The 18,678-nt window shown below is 36.3% G+C and overlaps 1 protein-coding gene across 2 annotated transcripts in view; it reads right to left on the minus strand.

Annotated features, from left to right (window-relative positions):
- The window catches only part of INO80 (INO80 complex ATPase subunit), a 119,194-nt gene that overhangs the window by 77,663 nt on the left and 22,853 nt on the right, over positions 1-18,678 (minus strand). For both annotated transcript variants that reach the window (XM_065940899.1, XM_065940897.1), the window contains exons 2-9: positions 14,599-14,784; positions 14,172-14,341; positions 14,012-14,079; positions 12,047-12,226; positions 9,414-9,534; positions 8,138-8,352; positions 2,147-2,200; positions 879-1,082 (exon numbers count right to left, since the gene is read on the minus strand). In XM_065940899.1, the coding sequence (XP_065796971.1) occupies positions 879-1,082; positions 2,147-2,200; positions 8,138-8,352; positions 9,414-9,534; positions 12,047-12,226; positions 14,012-14,079; positions 14,172-14,341; positions 14,599-14,741 (1,155 nt within the window). In that variant the 5' untranslated portion in view covers positions 14,742-14,784. The remainder of the gene's footprint in view (positions 1-878; positions 1,083-2,146; positions 2,201-8,137; positions 8,353-9,413; positions 9,535-12,046; positions 12,227-14,011; positions 14,080-14,171; positions 14,342-14,598; positions 14,785-18,678) is intronic.

Consider the following 18,678-nt stretch of genomic DNA (forward strand, 5'->3'; position numbering starts at 1 on the left):
TAGATTATAAGCCACTCACTTTCAAAATTTCAAGATCTATGACTAACTCAAATGCCTCTAAACTGGGTGAGCAAGTATTTCCAATAGCATCAAAAGCTTACTAACTCAAAACACATTTGACTTTCAAGTAAAGATACACATTGCCCAGGGACTTAGGAAAACTGGACAAAATCTATATTGCCCATCAAAGGCATGAGACAGGAGGGAAGATGAAGAACTCAAAAGAGCCTCCACAGCTATGTTTTGACAGGAGTACTACTTATACCTGAAAGAAAATATCCAGTCCTCTAATTCCTTTCCTTCTCCAGACCTCAACTGTCCTTCTACTCATTCCAATGGGTTTACCAATGGCAACACAATGGCTTTGTCTTCTTAATCTCTCCTCTTGCTTACCTGAATAACATGCTCACTTGATATCAAGCTTAGCAAGAGAACTGACTACAAGTTAAAACACAAAAGTAGGTGGGAGAATGGGTCTCAGAAAACTGTAACCAGTAATGATCTTCCAACAAATTGAAATTACAGCCAGCACCTGGAAATAAGCCAAGCTAAACTATAAGCTGTTCTCTTTTTCTTTCATTCTTTCCTTTTCTTTCTTTTTCTTGGGGGGGGGGGGGGTGGCGCATGTCCTCCAGAAATAAAAGAATAAGGCTACAAAGAATATAGGAAATTAACACAAAAGAGAGGTGAAGGCCAGGGAGAAGATCTTACTAAAAGAATAAAAACAACTGATTTACTGGACTAAAATCACTGTCCTCGAAGTTATATCTTAAAATATTTTTCGATGGTTTCACTGGCTAGATTTATAACTTATGAAATGTAAAACAATCTCTCAATATGGCTGCAGCAATTATGGTTTCCAAACTTTTATGCCCTACCTCCCGCATTTCTTCATCCAACTTCCGCTGCTCCAAGGCTTCCTTCTCTGCACGTTTACGGTGTTCCTTCTCCACTTTCTCATACTTCTTCCAGTATAGAAGCATTTCCTTGGTGAGACGGCGGGCACGAGGTAAAGTCTCCTTACAGTTTTTTTGGGCCTGCAAGGCGGCTCGACGCACCTCCTTCATGCATTGGTGGGCGAGCTGCAGATGACAACACATTATCACAATGGAGGAGGACCCAACAATGGGGCCAATTCTCCCAGGACTCTAAGCCACAGCATCCCTCAACCTGCCCAGTGCATATATCGTCCTCCTATGGCCATATCTTTTTCTCCTCCAATCTGATTAACGTTCCTGCATAGAAGTGTGAGCTAGTCCCAGGTCTGTGAGAAATCTACAGACCTTAGAAGATGAAAAAATATATATAGTCACCTACAATGTTCTAGGAAGTTTTGAAGTATTATTAAACACATTACTAATAAGAGCTGTTGGGAATTCCCTGACAGCCCAGTGGTTAGGACTCCAAGTTCTCACTGCCAAGGGCCCTGGGAGTTCAATTCCTGCTTGGAGAACCAAAATCCCACAAGCTACATGGTACGGCCAAAAAACTTAAAAAAAATAAAATAAAAAAAGAGCTGTCAATATTTATTAAATGCTAGGCACCATTCTAAGTTTAACATAACTGATTCATTCTCCATAAAAACCCTATGAAGTTGGCATTTTATATATAGATGAGAAAATGAGGATGAGTAACTAGCCCAGGACACACAACTAGTAAGGCTGCCTCATCTAATTCTCACCACACTCAAAGTTGTGCTGTTGTTGCTGCTGCTCGGTTGCTCAGTCCAGTCCAACTCTTTGCAACCCCAAGGACTGCAGCACGCCAGGCTTCCCTGTCCTTCACTATCTCCCAGAGTTTGCTCAAACTCATATCAATTGAGTCAGTGACAAAGTTGTATTAATTCCTTCTATGGGAAAGTATTAATACCAACATTTCTTAGATGGAGAGTCTGAGCACAGGAAGATGCCATGGTTTGACCAAGCACTTGAAGAGTGGGCTATGGTCTTACCCCAAAAGGTATGAAAGCCAGGAAGGCAAGGAAGAAAATTTATAAAATAGATTGAAAACATTTAGAAACTCTCTCAAGTACTATTAGATTAATTATCATAAGGTCACAAGAGAGAAGAACAGCAAACATAGATCTAAATAATAAGAACACATTCCAGCAAAACATAAAATGGGAAATATAAAACTATAATCTTACCTTGCGGCTATTGGTGAGAAACAAGTTACGAGCTGAAGCTTTCTGCTTGTTGGCCTATAATATTTAAAACAATATTTCAATTAGGATTCCTTTTTGGAAAAGAGATTGTGTAGACTGGCACTGTCATTTATTGATCTCCATGAAGATTTAAAAAATGTCAAACCAAGTATATTCAAAGTACAATACTTTTTCAGTTAAAAAAGACACATCACTTCCAAGAGTTATCCAAACTCAGAACCACACATGAAGTCCTAAAGCAATGTTAAAAAGAATAAGCTGGTCCTGTGTCTGCCTTAGATCGAATCCTCTGTACACTTCTGGGAAGAATTTAAGTTATATTTAAGGCTTGAACTAAGAAAATGTAACGACGTATACTAACTCTAGCACCACCCTGATTAGGACATTGCTTTCTAGGGCCAATCTGCAAAGAAGCTGAGACAGCAGGGCACTCACATACAGAAAACATTAGGAGAAAGGTGAACTAGCCTCTCAGTTTGTGATTGCAGTCCTACCTCCAGCCAAGGAACACCCACTGCCACTATTATTTAATTTCTACCACCACTTGACCTCATCTTCTTCAACATAAATTCCAAGGCAGACCTAATACAAGATGACTCTGCAGCCCACAACCAAGTCTCAAACTGCTGATTATGTCTTCCACTTCAATTAAAAAAAAAAAAAAAATCATCTGCAATAAAGAAACCTGATTTCCTATGATAGCCCATTTATTTGATGTGAAAAGAAGAGACAGAGCCTAGTGGCTCTCTGATTATTAAAGAACTCTCCTCCTAACTATAAAGAAACAACAGGTTTAAAGTTACAGAAAGGGCCTGAAAGTCATTTCGATAATAATCCCACCTCAGACTGTCTGATTAAGGGAATTTTTTTAGGGCTTTTATAAAAAACTTTCTCTAGAGCCGCTATTGCCACTCTAAAGATAAAAATCTAAAATACTCCCACTGAATTCCTTATCATTTGAAGGCTCTTCACCAGGTATGAAATACGTTTTTCTGTAACTTTTCCCATGAAGAATGTTCATACAAGTCAACAGGGCACATGAAAAGATGCTCAACATCACTAGTCATCAGAGAAATGCAAATCAAAACAAAAAGGAAACAGCATCTCACACCTGTCAGAATGGTCACTATCAAGAGGACCACAAATAACAAATGTTGGAGAGGATGTGGAGAAAGGCACACTGTTGGTGGGAACGTAAATTGGTACAGGTGCAATGGAAAACAGCATGCAGATTTCTCAAAAACTAAAAACAGAACTGGCACATCATCCAGCAATTCCTCTCCTGGGTACATATCCAGGGAAAATAAATACATAAATTATTTAGTGAAAATATTAATTGATTAAAAAAGATACATACACCCCAATGTTCACAGCAGCACTACTTACAATAGCCAAGATATGGAAGCAACCTAAGTGTCCGACAACAGATGAGAGTGTGCCATGTGAAACAACGTGCACGGACCTACAGAGTGTTAGGCTTAGTGAAATAAACCAGGTAGAGCAAGATAATTACTGTATGTGGAATAAATTCCACTTTTATGTGGAATCTAAAATATAAACAAATGAATATAGTAAAACAAAAACAGTGTCGTAGATATAGAGAACAAACTAATGGTTACTAGTGGAAAGAGCGAAGAGAGGGAACAAGATAGTGATATGTGATTAACAGGTTCAAACTATTATTTTTTTCTATACTGAGTTGTGTGAGTTTTTTATATATTTTGGATATTAACCTTGTGCCAGTCATATTATTTGTAAATATTTTCTCCTATTTTGTAGGTTTTCTTTTCATTCTGTCAATGGTTTCTTTTGCTATGCAAATGCTTTTAAGTTCAATTAGGTTCCATTTGTTTATTTTTGCTTTTATTTCTTTTCCCTTAAGAGACAGATCCAAAGAAATAGTACTACAATTTATGTTAAAGGTTGTTTTGCCTATGTTTTCTTCCAGGAGTTTCATATCTTATCAGATCTTCTCAGGTCTTTAATTTGAGTTTATTTTTGTATACAGTGTGAGGAAACTGAACTAACTTTAGAGTTATGGAAAAGGTGCAAAAAATAGAGTTCCCTTACTACTACTCACCCCCGCTTTTCCTAATTTTAGCAACTTATATAATCATAGGACAATTATTAAGAAAGGAAATTAACACCAGCAAAGTATTGACTAAATTACAGGTCTTATCTGAATGCCAAGAATTTCTGCACTAATATCCTCTTACTGTTCCAAGATCCTAGAACAGGATCCCACAATGCATTCACTTAGTTGCTCTTCTCCTTAATCTCTTCCTGAATGTAACATTTCCTCAATCTTTCTCTTTCATGTCCTTGACACTTTTGAAAAGCACAATCAGTTATTCTGCAAAGTGTCCGAAAATGTGTGGTTTTCTGGTGTTTCCTCACGACTGGAAAGACATTATGCACCTCAGCAAAAAAAGCAGAGAAATGTGGCATTGATGATGTACTCCTCCCAGCACACCACATCAAGGAGTTCATGGTATGAAAATTTATATTACTCGTGATATTTACTTTGGTCATTTGGATAAGGTGCACTCTGCCAGTTTTGAGGCTATATGAATTCTACTTCTCCTCTTCTGCTCTCTAATTTTAGCATTCATAAATGCATCTAGTCTGCAACAAGTATTACTGTGGTATCTATGTAAGGATAATTTATTTTCTTCTTTCCTTCTATATTTATTAACTGCATTTCATACTGAAAGGTAAAGATGCTCCATCTATACCTTTGTCTATTCAGGTATTTATGAAGTATGGACTGATAAATATTTCTTTTATTCCATGGGTTAAAATTCAGTGTCATTATTATTTTGCTGCTCAAATTATTCTAACTTGGCCATGAAGTGGTCCTTCAAGTTTGTTCATGTGTTCTTTTGACAAACCCCTCCTTCCCCTCCAGCTTTTTTCAGAACTTCCTTACTTTCTAGCAGCACTTAAAAGTGTTTTAAGGTTCATTTTGCTGGGTTTTTTGGGGTTTTTTTGGTGGGGGGGGGCAGGGGGGAGGCTGTGCTGTGTGGCTTGTGGAACCTTAGTATCCCAACCAGGGGTTGACCCACCAAGTTCTAACCACTGGACCACGAGAAAATTCCCTAAGGTTCATTTTGTATTCTCCCTGCTGAGTTTTGGAATACGGTACTTCTTTAAGGAGCACTGATTCCTTTTACTAGAGAATAAAAGTTGTTTAGAAACCAAGACCTGGTTGTCAGGTATCCTCATTGTTACTAGGGTGTCACTGCTACTAGAGGCGGAAGAAAAACATACATACACACCCAAGTATATCTCTGTATCTGGGTGTGTGTATAAAATTTATACACACATCTGATAAATTCTGTGTCAGAATTTATACTGACACATCTGAGTCCAATCAAATTTCACGGGCTTCATTTTAACTTTCCCCTTCTTCCTTACTTTTAATTTCCTTCTCCAGCAGTGAAAAATTGGCTCTCGCCTACAATATATTTACTTATTTGTTCAATGCTAATAGACACATAAAGTAGTTTCAAAACTGTTAACCTAGACCCCTGGGAGAAACACTTTTTCTATGTCAATCATGGCATTTACGTATAGCTCCTTCACTCCTTACCCTTTCACATCTGATCAAAATACTGTTTCCCTCAGTTACTTATATGAGGTCCTTGTTCTACACTTCCTGTAACTTGATTATATTACTCATTTCTAATACAATTAAGTATATTTGTTCCTATTTTTATTCCATTTTGTCCACACATCCCTCTAACCTCCCTCTCCAGCCACATCCTGACTGGTTGATACTTATTTTGAAGTATGTCAGAGACACATAAAACATTAGTATGGTTCTGAAAAGCAGTCTTGTACAAGATACACTCAAAGACTTCTTCCTCCTCATCCCTGCTACCCTGTCTCCATTCCTTCCCTTCTTTCTATCCTTTTCCCACCTGCCCTTTATAAGGAATCAATCACTTTAATTTTTGGTTCATCCTTCTTGAATTTCTTTTGAACAGGTATTTGTGCATTTTCTTATATTCCCTTTGTTCTCACATGAAAAGTATATTTACCTTTTTATGTTTTGCCTCTTTCATTTAACTGTATGTCCTAGAAACTACTTTATATCAGCTCAGAGAGGTCTTCCTCATTCTTTATTTTTAACAGCAGTATGATAATCCACTGAGTAGACCTATCATCATTTAATTCAAGCCCCATATATGGACATTTAGACTGTTTTCATTATTTTGCAATTACAAATAATGCTACAATGAATATGCCTGTTTACATGTATTTTTGTGTGGTTACTTCAAGGTAGATTCCTAGAAGTGGAAGTGCTGATTTGAAAGGTAAATGCATCTGTAGATTAGTAGGTGTTGCCAACCTTCCTCTAATACAGTTCTAATTTGTATTCCTAGCAGTAATGCATGAGAGCACCTGTTTGCCCAGAGGCTCCTTAATAGAATGAATTGTTGTATTTAAAAAATTTTGCCAGTGTGATAGGTGACAAATAGTTTGATTTTTGTCTAAGGGTATCTAAGTGGTTTTTCATTTGTATTACCCCAATTATGAGATACTTTGAACTGAATCTGTGGTAATTTTTCCCTCAATTTTTAAGTTCTTTCTGTGTTAGAGACAATAGTCTTGTAACTACAGTATTCAATATAAATAATGTCTCACAATTTGTCAGCTGTCTTTTGTCAGGCAAAAACTTATTTTTATGTGGTCAAATTTAAGAGTATTTTCTTATATTACCTCTGGATGCTGAATTATAAACTCTTTCCTACACAAAAATTAGATAGAAATGCAATCATTTTATTCTAATATTTATACGATTTCATTTTTTTTCACACTGACATCCCAAATCCATTTAGAGTATATGTGTGAAACACAGACCTAATTTTACCTTTTTTTGAAGTGGCTATCTAGTTGTCCAGCACCACTTATTAAATGTATCACTAGTCTACCTGCCTATCCATGTATCAATATCACACTATTTTAATTGCAGAGATTTTATAGTATGTTTTAACGTTTGGGAAGGTTTTTTATTGTTTCTCTAGCAATTCTTGCATACTAACTTGTTCCACAGGGTTTAGAATCAGCTTCTATTATCTGTGGTGAAACAGACCACCAGCCCAGGTGGGAGGCATGAGTCAAGTGCTCGGGCCTGTTGGGCTGGGAAGATCCAGAGGAATCGGGTGGAGAGGGAGGTGGGATGGGAGACCGGGATGGGGAATTCGTGTAACTCTATGGCTGATTCATATCAATGTATGACAAAACCCACTGAAAAATAAAAATTAAAAAAAATAAATAAATAAAATAAAATTCAGGTTTTGATAAAAAAAAAAAAAAGAATTATGCTAAAAAAAAAAAAAAAAAAGAATCAGCTTCTAAATTCACGAAATATCCTGTTCATATTTCAATTAAGATTGCACTCAATTTATAATGAAGCAATTAACTGAATAAAATGCAAACCACTGGTGAATCTAAGTAAAGGAATACAGACATTCCTTGCATTTTTTCTGCAACTTTTAAGTTTGAAATTAGTAAATCAAACTAAAACATTCAAACAAATTAAAAGAGCAAAATGAATGCTTATACATGTTTTTTCTAATCACTCACATTTTCTTCTAATACCTGTGATTATTCAGTAACATCCGAATGTTTACAGTATCTAAGAAAACACATCTCCATCATTTTGTTTTAATCTCCTGTATGATCACTTTAAAATCAGCTGTCAAATCTCTATTGTTTTATGTAACCCAAAAATTGCATTCCTTCCTCAAAGAGGTCTCCCTCCATTTTTTTGGCAAAGGAGCACAACACAATTATCTTGTGAATCCTGATCAAACTCTAGAAAATCAATTAACCAAAGAGAGAACTATCCAGGATTCTCCCAATTCCAGTAGATAGTCTCTTCCTGAATCCTGTGAAAGAATCCAGCTCTCCCGGCTTCTCTCTGGAGGGCAGGCCGAGAAATTCTACCTGGAGGCACCGACTTACCTTTGGTAGTTCCTTTTTCACAATGCTGAGCCACACTTTCCTGCGACGGGCATTGAGCTGCTCAATGGATAAGTGCTTCTTCTTGGTGCCAGGAGGAGGTGCATCATGAGAGAACTTGGCAAAAACTTTGGTCTGGTGGTGGTGGCGACGAGGGGATTCTTCAGAGGAAAGTTCTTCATCTCTTCGCCTTTTCTTCTTCACTTTTTTCAACTTAGCTGCAAAGGAACAGACTCTCAGAAGGTTGCTTTTCTTCTCTTCCACAGAAGAAAGTCATAAAACAACCTTATCACTTTAAGAAAAATCAAGGTTCTTTTCTCATTCCACTTAAGACTGGCAATATTTATCCCTTTATCTATCCAGGTCCATGAATACTCCAAGAAGATCACACTACCTTGGAAAGGAACACTGGATACTCCCTCTGTTTACATGAATGAGAAATAAAAAAGAATGTTGAGAACTGAATTTCTTTTGAACTCAACAATAGGAAGAGAGGCTTACGAATTATCATGAGTTCAAGTAATGATCAGAAGGATCATTTCTATTTGGTGGCAATGTGAGGTGACTAAAAAATAATAATAAAGAAATAATGCATTTGCTGCTATGACACTAAGATCTGTGAAAAGAAAATAATACATGAAAGAAAAACCTAGCTTGAAAGGGAGGGTAAAAGGATGAGAAACTACAGAGATAAAACAAGAAGGATGTGGAAGAAACAAGGGAAGGTGGCTAAAAAGAGTTTTTCTGAATAGCAATTTAGGGGAATAAAATCTGCCTAGTACAGATAGTCTAAAACTTTCCTTTCCTATTTCCTTCCTGATTTCCAGATGCTTAGAACTCAAGAGAGGAAAAGACATTTCCTGGCAAACATGCAAACACTCCTGAAGATCAGGAGGTGATCTATTTTAAATCACTATATACAGCAACAATTAAAACTTATTTCAAATACTTCAGGTTACTCCTCATACCTCCCTGTGTAACCAACTTCTTCCTCTCCCAGAATATTTTCACTATTTAGAGAGTATGTAGAAGAAAAAATTGGAATACACTAATTGGCTTAAACCTCTGGCAAAGAATCTATAGTTCTCATGTCGTCATAATTCTAGAAAAGATCACAAACCAAATACAAAATAGGTTTAGTAATACCTAAAACTAGTAATGAGATAAAGGAGGCTAGGGTTTTTCAGATGAAGCAAATTTCTACTACATGGATTATGTTGAAATTCCCAATGTACCTGAAACTAAGGAGTAAAGGTAGAAGGCAAGTCAATATGCTTACCTTTAAGTTTCTTTTCTTCCTTGAATTTCTTTTTTTTGGGTCCTAGAAGGTGCCGCTGCTGCTCATAGAAAGGGTCATAGGTGGAGAGCAGCCCTGCACTGTAGTACTGGTATTGCTGCAACTAAAGCAGGCAAAGACATGACGCTTAGAAGAGCCCGTCTCTCTTTCAGCTCAGTCTTCAAATCATCTCTATTAAAAAAAGCCGCTCCAGAGGAAAAACCACAGCTGCTAGATAAAGTATTCTTCCCACAAAGAGATCAATGAAGATCTAATACATCAAAGTGAATTATTTCACTGGCTATGCACACAGCAAGTTGTTGAAAATAACTTAAACAAACAAACAAACAAAAACCCTTCATAATTCTGAGTCTCCACCAGAGTATTTACTTTGTCCTGACATATATTCGTCATTGCAGAAAGGTCTCCTCTTGAATTCATCAACAAGAAACAAACGTATTTCTATTACCAACAGGTCCTTAGACTTACTAAGATTCCTAACATCTGTTTTCCCAGCTCTTAGTTTTGTATGTGGTTTGAACAGTCCCCAGCCATCCAATTCCTCACTGTTTGACATCTTCTCTCTTCATTTCCCACTGAGAGAGTTTGACAACATTAAACATAGTGTTTTTGTTACCAGAATTCAAACATATGAATAATCTACTTTTTTCTACCCAAAGAGTAATTAATCTTTTCAAACATTTCATTTAAATTGACCTCCAAAGCTCAATGGGTAAATATGAAGATAAATAAATAAAATTAGGTAGTCCATTGTTGAATCTCTTTCCTGAATTATAGCCAAATGAATTGTCCAAGGACTGAACCTAGCATAAAAGAGTGCCGTGAAGAACTACTACAAGGTCTATTAAAACATTCATCAAACTGTAAACTTAAAATCTGAACTTTTCCACATGTGCGTTTTACTTCAATTTAAAAAAAACAAAAACAAATATTTTGAATGCTGCTGCTGCTGCTAAGTCGCTTCAGTCGTGTCCAATTCTGTGTGACCCCATAGACGGCAGTCCACCAGTCTCTTCTGTCCCTGAGATTCCCCAAGCAAGAATACTGGAGTGGGTTGCCATTTCCTTCTCCAATGCATGCATGCATGCTAAGTTACTTAAGTCGTGTCCGATTCTGTGCGACCCTATTGACAGCAGCCCCCAGGCTCCTCTGTCCACAGGGTTCTCTAGGCAAGAATACTGGAGTGGGTTGCCATTTCCTTCTCCAATGCATGCATGCATGTTAAGTCACTTCAGTCATGTCTGACTCTGTGCGACCCTATGGACAGCAGCCCCCAGGCTCCTCTGTCCACAGGGTTCTCTAGGCAAGAATACTGGAGTGGGTTGCCATTTCCTTCTCCAGTATTTTGAATACCAACTGCCTTAGCACTGTACTTTAAGAGGGAACTCCTTGTCTAAGTCAGAAGTCATATATCTTACTATCTGTTACTTCTACAGGTTTATAACTTTTAACATATTATTCAGAGCTTTCTAAACTAACTTTGGACCTTAATGGTGGAAAGCTTTTAGGTCTTCAAATATCCTACTACTCATTATGTACAAAGTACTAAGACTTCTGACAAAAATCAGAAGGCATTGATAACAGCATTCAAATAGTTGCCACTTAAATCATCAATCTAATGTTATTATGTGAAGAAAGGGAGTTTTTCCAAGATACGAACACTTTCAAAAAAAACAACTTCATTAAAAAAGCAACCATAAGAATTTTAAATGGTGCAGCTGCCTTGGAAAACAGCCTGACAGTTCCCCCAAAAGCACAGTGTTACAATATGACCCAGTGATTCTTTTCCTCAGTATATGCTCAAGAGAAATAAAACATATGCTCACAGAGAAAACCTATACACAAATCTTCATGGCAGTATTATTCATAAGCGCCAAAAAGTGAAACAACTCAATATTCATAGCTATGATCCATAAAGCTCAAAAAGTAGAAGCAATCCAATTAGTTATCAAATGATGCATGGATAAATAAAATACAGTATGTGCATACAATGGAATATTATTTGGTAATAAAAAGGAATGAGGTTCTAATGATACATGTTACAACATGAATGAACTCTGAAAACATTATGCCAAGTGAGAGAAGCTTGACATAAAGCACCACATGTTCCATTTGTACAAAATGTCTAGACTAGGCAATTTATAGAGAAATGGTGGATTGATAGCTGCCTGGAGCAGAGTGGAATGAAGAGAATGAGAGGGGAGTTCTCTAGTGGCCAAGAGGTTAAGATTCCATGCTTTCATTTCCATGGTCCAGGTCAATCTCTTATCAAGGAACTGCGATTCCTTAAGCTAAAAGGTACAGCCAAAACTAAAAAAAAAATTTTGAAAAACAGAATGAAGGGCAAGAACTAAGGGGAATGAGACTTCTTTTTGGAGAAAATATTCTGAAATTAGATAGTGATGACAGTTACAAATTCTAGAATATACCAAGAACAACTGAACGGTGTACTATTAAAAGACTGAACTTTTTTGGCATGTGACATGATTTTCAATTATTAGAACAACTACAACCACCATCTAAATAGAAAGTTACAAAGATATAGTTACAATTAATATAAACCAGAGGGTAAATACCCAGCATGAAAACCTGAGATTTCTCCTGGAACTCTTTACCTCCTTCTCTTTACTATACTTATTCTGGTGAAGTTTCTTATATTTGTGCAGTCGCAACATATTATGAAGATCTTCTCTGTTGAGACTGAGTTCTTCCTCTTCATCATCATCATCTTCTTCTTCATCATTGTCTTCACTATGAGAATCTGCCTCACTGGATTCATCACTCAGCAGAATGCTCTGAAAAAGGGAGGAAATGGAAATGGAACCTCTGATATGAAACAATTACTTTCATAATCCAAGGATTTTCTCCCCCAGTTTTCAAAATGACAAAAACAGCCAGAGGACAATCATTCTAGTTTCCCTTATACTATTCTTTACCAATTCAACTGAAAAACAAAAAGATATCAATTAAACCTACTGATTCCCAAGTAAAAAGCACTAAAACATGAGAAATGCTATCAAAAGCAACAAGGCTAAGTTTCACTTAGTACATATACTACACATAAGATAATTTAACTAAATGTCAAATTCCAAGCCAAAAAACTAAACAAAAGCTAAAAAACTAGTATAGCGTAAAAGGGAATATAGAATGCTAGTTGTGATGGCTGATAAAGGAGAAACAACCCCAAAATCCATTAACTGATGAATGGATAAAGAAAACGTGGTGTTATCCATATAACAAAGTATTATTTGGCAACTAAAATGAAGGAACGAGTACTGACATGTGCCACAACATGAACCTTGAAAACATTACGCTAAGTAAAAGAAGCCAGACAAAAAAGGCCACATTTAATGTTTCCATTTATATGAAATGTCTAGAATAGGAAAATCCACAGAGACAGAAAACAGATTAATGGTTGTGAAGGGCTGGGGAAAGTAGAGAATGAGTAACTGCTAATGAGAATTTCTTTCTGGAGTGATGAAAATGCTCTTGAATTAAGACAGTGGTGATGGCTGCAGTAACTTTATGAACGTGTTCAAAATTATTAAATTATAAATTTTAAAAGGGAATATTTAATGGCATGTGAATTACATCTTGATTTTTAAAAGTGTGACAGCGAAGCACAGAGGTTATTGCACTCCCAACAGTTTAAAACCTCACTGACATGAAGCAAATCAGGACTTTACCACGTGAGTCTTTTAAATGCCTTGGTAATAAAAATGAAAGGATAACTTTAAACTACATTGAACTCTTCACAAGAAAAGTATAAAATAGAAATAATTAGTTTCATTAGAAGAAAGGCTATCCTTAATTGAACCAAGCTGACAGTAATCTTGTAAGAGTGTAAATGAGACTACATCACTCCCTTGCTTACAAATACTCCAATTGCTTACCACTGTAAAAAAAAGTTAAAATACAAATTCCTCAACACAGTGTACAAGGCCCAACATGATAAGCTAACCTCAGCTTCTACTGTCCTCTTACTGTGCTCCAGCTATATCTGCCTTCTTTACTTCCCCAAACATACCAAGTTGCTTCCTCTCTCAGGACTTCTGCCATTTTTCCTTCTTACTGAAATGCTTTTATCTTAAACCTTCACAGAGTTCTCTCTGATCATACAGCTAAAATGTTACCTCTTTAAAGAAACTTTTTATTTACTTACTACAGGCTTACTCCCTCCATTAGAATGTAAGCTACTTGGGGTAGGAACTCTATGCATCTATGCACAATGATGTTGCCTAAAGCAGGATGCTTCAATCAACATCTGCTGAATGAATGAACTACACAGGTACTAATAAAAAATAAATTAATTGTGGTTACAAGCCAGTAAAGGTAGGGATCTTATCTGATGTATTTCTGTACTCCCTTGCTTAGCATAGGGCTTTAGTCCTAAAAACTTTGTTAAAATGAACTTTGTTGAGTCCTCTAGACTTTTCTCTATAATCTCTTAAAACACCACTCAGAATAAAAGACTCATGTCTAGGAAAATCTCTGCCAGTATACCAAAATTAATCAGTTACTTTCCTATTTGTAATTTTAGTGGGTTATTTAAATTATAAATGTTCTACCTTATCTCTTACCTTTAGCCACTTTCTGCTTTTCTTCAACTTAGAGAAGTTATATAAATTCCCTTTGTCAAATTTTGATTCTGTGTAAAGAAACACAAAGAATAAAAAAAAAACGAAAGGACAACTGCCCCAAGAGAACTGATAGTTCAAAAAGGGATCTCACCACACTGACCTGACTGCAGAACTCCATTCAATGAGTATGTGTTTAACATTTCAGAATTGCTTGCTCCAGAAGTCTCACCAAGCAATGAATTTGGAGGTTCTTCCTTAACTTGTATCAAGGGATCCCCAGACTGGGGCAATAAAGGATTACTGTCATCCAGTCCATCTTCACTTTCATCACTACAAATTAAAGAATGATGAATCCAAAACAAAAACTGACCTAGCAAAATATTATAATTTATGGTTGGTAGACTAAACACTTTACAGAAGAAATTTATCCTTTGGTTAAGTTGACTGTATTTTATTTTAAAGAAAGAAGAAAAAAAAAAAAATCAAACATTCTAAAACCAGTAAGATATTTTAACCCTAAAATCTACAGGAATAATGGGAATCAGAAATGTGGTAAAACATTACATTGGGAAGATGGAATACCATACCTAGAAATATTCCTGTTGAAGATGGCTGATGTTTGTCGCAGGAAATGGTCCAATCGGAGGGCCCTCTCCAGGTATTGAAGGTAGAGGGGCTTTGCCAGCTCAGTGCAGCCGCCATCGTCCCCGGCACCCAACTCCGAGGCCATAGAACAAATCTGTCTTCATGCACAAGGGTTTCCGACTGCACGGCTGCAGAATGGAGATAAGTAGTAAAAAGATGAAATGCTATTCCCTCTCCCTTTATTTTGCCTGCTTGCTATCAATGTGAAAAGAAACCAGAATATAAGTCTACAGATGATAAGGCACTGTCTCCTAATGCAAAGGAAGAAGTTAAAAGGATGAAAAAAAAAAATCAAAATATAGAAATACTGTCATCTGTCATAATGAAAATTCATGATACTTTTCTGAAACAGTGCCTTAAAATTTATACTCAATTCTCTTTCACCCTACAATTAATAACTACTCACAACTATCCAAACCTGTTCCATAAATTCACTGTTGCACATCTCATAGAGGAGCACTTGTTCTCAGCATCACCCTTCCAAACGGCTACCTCCTTTTTCATTTTGTACTTACATTCATACGTATGTGTGAGGTAGTAATTGGAATCCATTTACAAGGGATTAGATACACTGGCAAAAGACTCTTTTATAAATATGTCATTAAATATAAAGATTTAGAGATGATTTTAAAAACTGGAGCAAAGAGAATAAAAGTGAGAGTGAGAAACCTGAGCATTTTCTTTGCTACCTTACGCTGTTAAGGAGAAAGTTAGAGTCAGGACATCGTCACTAGAGAATCAACATGACCACTTTCCCCCAACAGTCTTTCATGTAACATCTCCTACCTTGTAACTGGAGTTATGGGGCTGAGCCAGGATTAAATAATGGGACAATACAGAGCAATTAGCCCACCCTCTGATATACAATGAGTACTCAACAAATATTAAATTAGTTTGTAAAGTTGATAATCCAATAAATTCAGGTATAATCTTTAAAGGAAACCAAAATATCTTTATCTTGAGTTGTCTTCTCTTTTTATTATGAAGCATTAGTCACTCAGTCATGTCAGACTCTTTGTGACCCCGTGGACTGTAGCCTGCCAGGCTCCTCTGTCGATGGGATTCTCCAGGCAAGAATATTGGAGTGGGTTACCATCCCCTTTTCCAGGAGATCTTCCCAACCCAGGTCTCCAGCATTGCAGGCAAATTTTTTACCACTTAGCTACCAGAGAAGGGGCCTTTTTATTTGTATTATAGATTTAAAAATTTTCCTAATATAATCTTTCTCTTATAGTCCCTTAATTTTTTCTTAAGAGGATGTTAAAAATTCTCCCAATTATGCTACAGATTCAACATAATCCCTATCAAAATCCCAGCAGGCCTTTCTCCTCCCCCCACCCCAGAAATTGACAAGCTGATTCTTAAATTTATATGGAAACTCAAAGAACCTAGAATAGTCAAAATAATTCTGGAAAAGAACAGGACTGAATGATTTATATTGCCTGATTTTAAATGTATTTATAACAAAGCTACAGTCATTAGGACAGTGTGATACTTGTATACGGATAACCACACAGATCAATGAAATAGATCTGAAAAATCCAGAAATAAACCTCATATTTACGGCAATTAATTTTCAATGAAGGTGCCAAGGCAATTTCAGTGGGGGAAAGGATAGTCTTTTCAACAAATTGTGCTGGACAACTGAATATAACACATACAAAAAACTGAATTTAAACCATTTACCTCATACCATGCAAAAAAAAAAATTCAAAATGGTTCAGAGATCCAGGTGTAAAATCTCAAAATAAAGAACTTCGTTCTACAAGAAAAAAACCATCATAATTTCAGATGTGTCTTTATAAAGAACTCTGGTAACAAAATAAGATAACTCAAGTAAAAAATATGCAAATGACTTTGGACAGATATTTTACCAAAGAAGATATACAAATGATTAATAGAACATGGAGATGCTCAACATCAAAAACTGCAAATTAAAATTACAGAGGGATGCTATTTACACCCACTAGAACAATTCTGGTAAAAAGATAATAATTGCTAGCGAAGATGTGGAGAAACTGAAACCCTCATACATTGCTGGTGAAAATGTAAAATATTATAGCCACTACTGAAAAGTTAGGCAGTTGCTTGTAAATCTGAATACAGAGCTACCATGTGATCTAGCACTTCCACTCTTTGTTATCTATTCAAAAGAAATAAAAACACACATCCACCATTTAAAGCCTTTTATGTGAATGTTCACAGCAATATTATTTATAATAGTCAAAAACTGAAATAATCTAAATGTCTATCAGATAGTGAATGGACAAACAAAATGTGGCCTGGACAATGGAATACTAATCAGCAATAAAAAGGAATAAACAATTCATAAATGCAATAACATGAACTAGCCTCAAAATTTTGTTAAATAAAAGAAGGGAGACACCAAAGACCACATACTGTAAGATTCCATTTATATAAAATACCCAGAAAAAGAAATCTATAGATACACAAGGTAGGACAGTGGTTTGCTGGAGGTGTAAAGGGGGAGTGACTACAAAAGGATACTAGAGAACTTTTTTTAGGTGAGTTGGAAATGTTTTAAACCAACACTGTAGTGATGGTTGCACAATTCCGTAATTGTGCTAAAAAAATCATTGAATTATAACTTAAACAAGGTGAATTTCAAGGCATATAAAATATCAGCCTTGGTAACAAAGTAAACAATGTCAAAAATACTTAAAATACTTTTTATCAAAGTCTTTATAAAAATCTTTTAAAGTTCTTTTTTTAAAATAAAAGACTTCAATACATTCTACTTTTCAAATGAGGCCTAACATTTACCCATTCCACATGACTCCAAAGAAACTTGGTGTTTACAAGCAAAGGGGCTTCCCTGGCGGTACAGTGGTGAACACTCACCCGCCAATGCAGAGGACACGTTCTAGCCCTGGCCTGGGGAAGATTCCACACGCCGCAGAGCAACTAAGCCCATGGGCCACAACTACTGAGCCCACACGCTGCAACTACTGAAGCCCATGTCCTACAGCCTGTGTTCTACGACAAAAGAGAAGCCACTGCAATGAGAAGCCTGTGTACTGCAACGAAGAGTAGCCTCCTCTCGCCACAATTAGAGAAAGCCTGTGTACAGTAATAAAGATGCAGTGCAACCAAAAATAAAAACAAATAAATAAATAAAATAAAGCAAGGGATTTCCTCGGTTGTCCAATGGCTAAGACTCTGCATTCCCAGTGCAAGGGGTCCAGGTGTTCAAGTCCAGTTCAGGGAACTAGATCCCACATGCTGCGACTAAGATCCAGCACAGCCAAGTAAATTAAAGTAACCATTAAAAAAAAAAAAAACTATTTAAAAAAATAAAGCAAAACTATCTTAGATAATAATATAACATATTCAATACATATACAAATAAAAGCACATCAAGCTGCTACTTGGAAGACCTAGACAGTCATTTTTCCAAAGAAGACATATAGATGGCCAACAGGCATGTGAAAATATGCTCAACAATGCTAACTATCAGGGAAATGAAAATCAAAACTACAATGAGGTATCACCTCACACCCATCAGAATGGTCACTATCAAAAAGTCTACAAGTAATAAATGCTGAAGAGGGTATGGAGGAAAGGGAATACTTCTACTTTGCTGGTGGGAATATAAACTGGTTTATCTGCCGTGGAAAACAACATGCAGTTACCATATGATCCAGCAATAGCACTCTTGGATCTATACACAAAAGTGATGAAAATTCTAATTCAAAAAGATAAATGCACTCCAATGTTCATAGCACTATTCATAACAGCCAAAACATGGAAGCAACAGATGAAGGGATAAAGATGTGGTATATATGTTGCAGCAACATGGATGGACCTAGAGAGTACCATACTAAGTGAAGGCAAACAGAGAAAGACAAGTATTATTATGACATCACATACATGGAATCTAAAAAATAATACAAATGAACTTATTTACAAAACAGAAACAGACTCACAGACAGTTAAACTTATGGTTACCAAAGGGGAAAGAGGGAGGAGAATAAGTTAGGGGTACTGAATAACAGATATAC

This window comes from Muntiacus reevesi, chromosome 7 (assembly GCF_963930625.1).
Source record: "Muntiacus reevesi chromosome 7, mMunRee1.1, whole genome shotgun sequence".
NCBI lineage: Eukaryota > Metazoa > Chordata > Mammalia > Artiodactyla > Cervidae > Muntiacus > Muntiacus reevesi.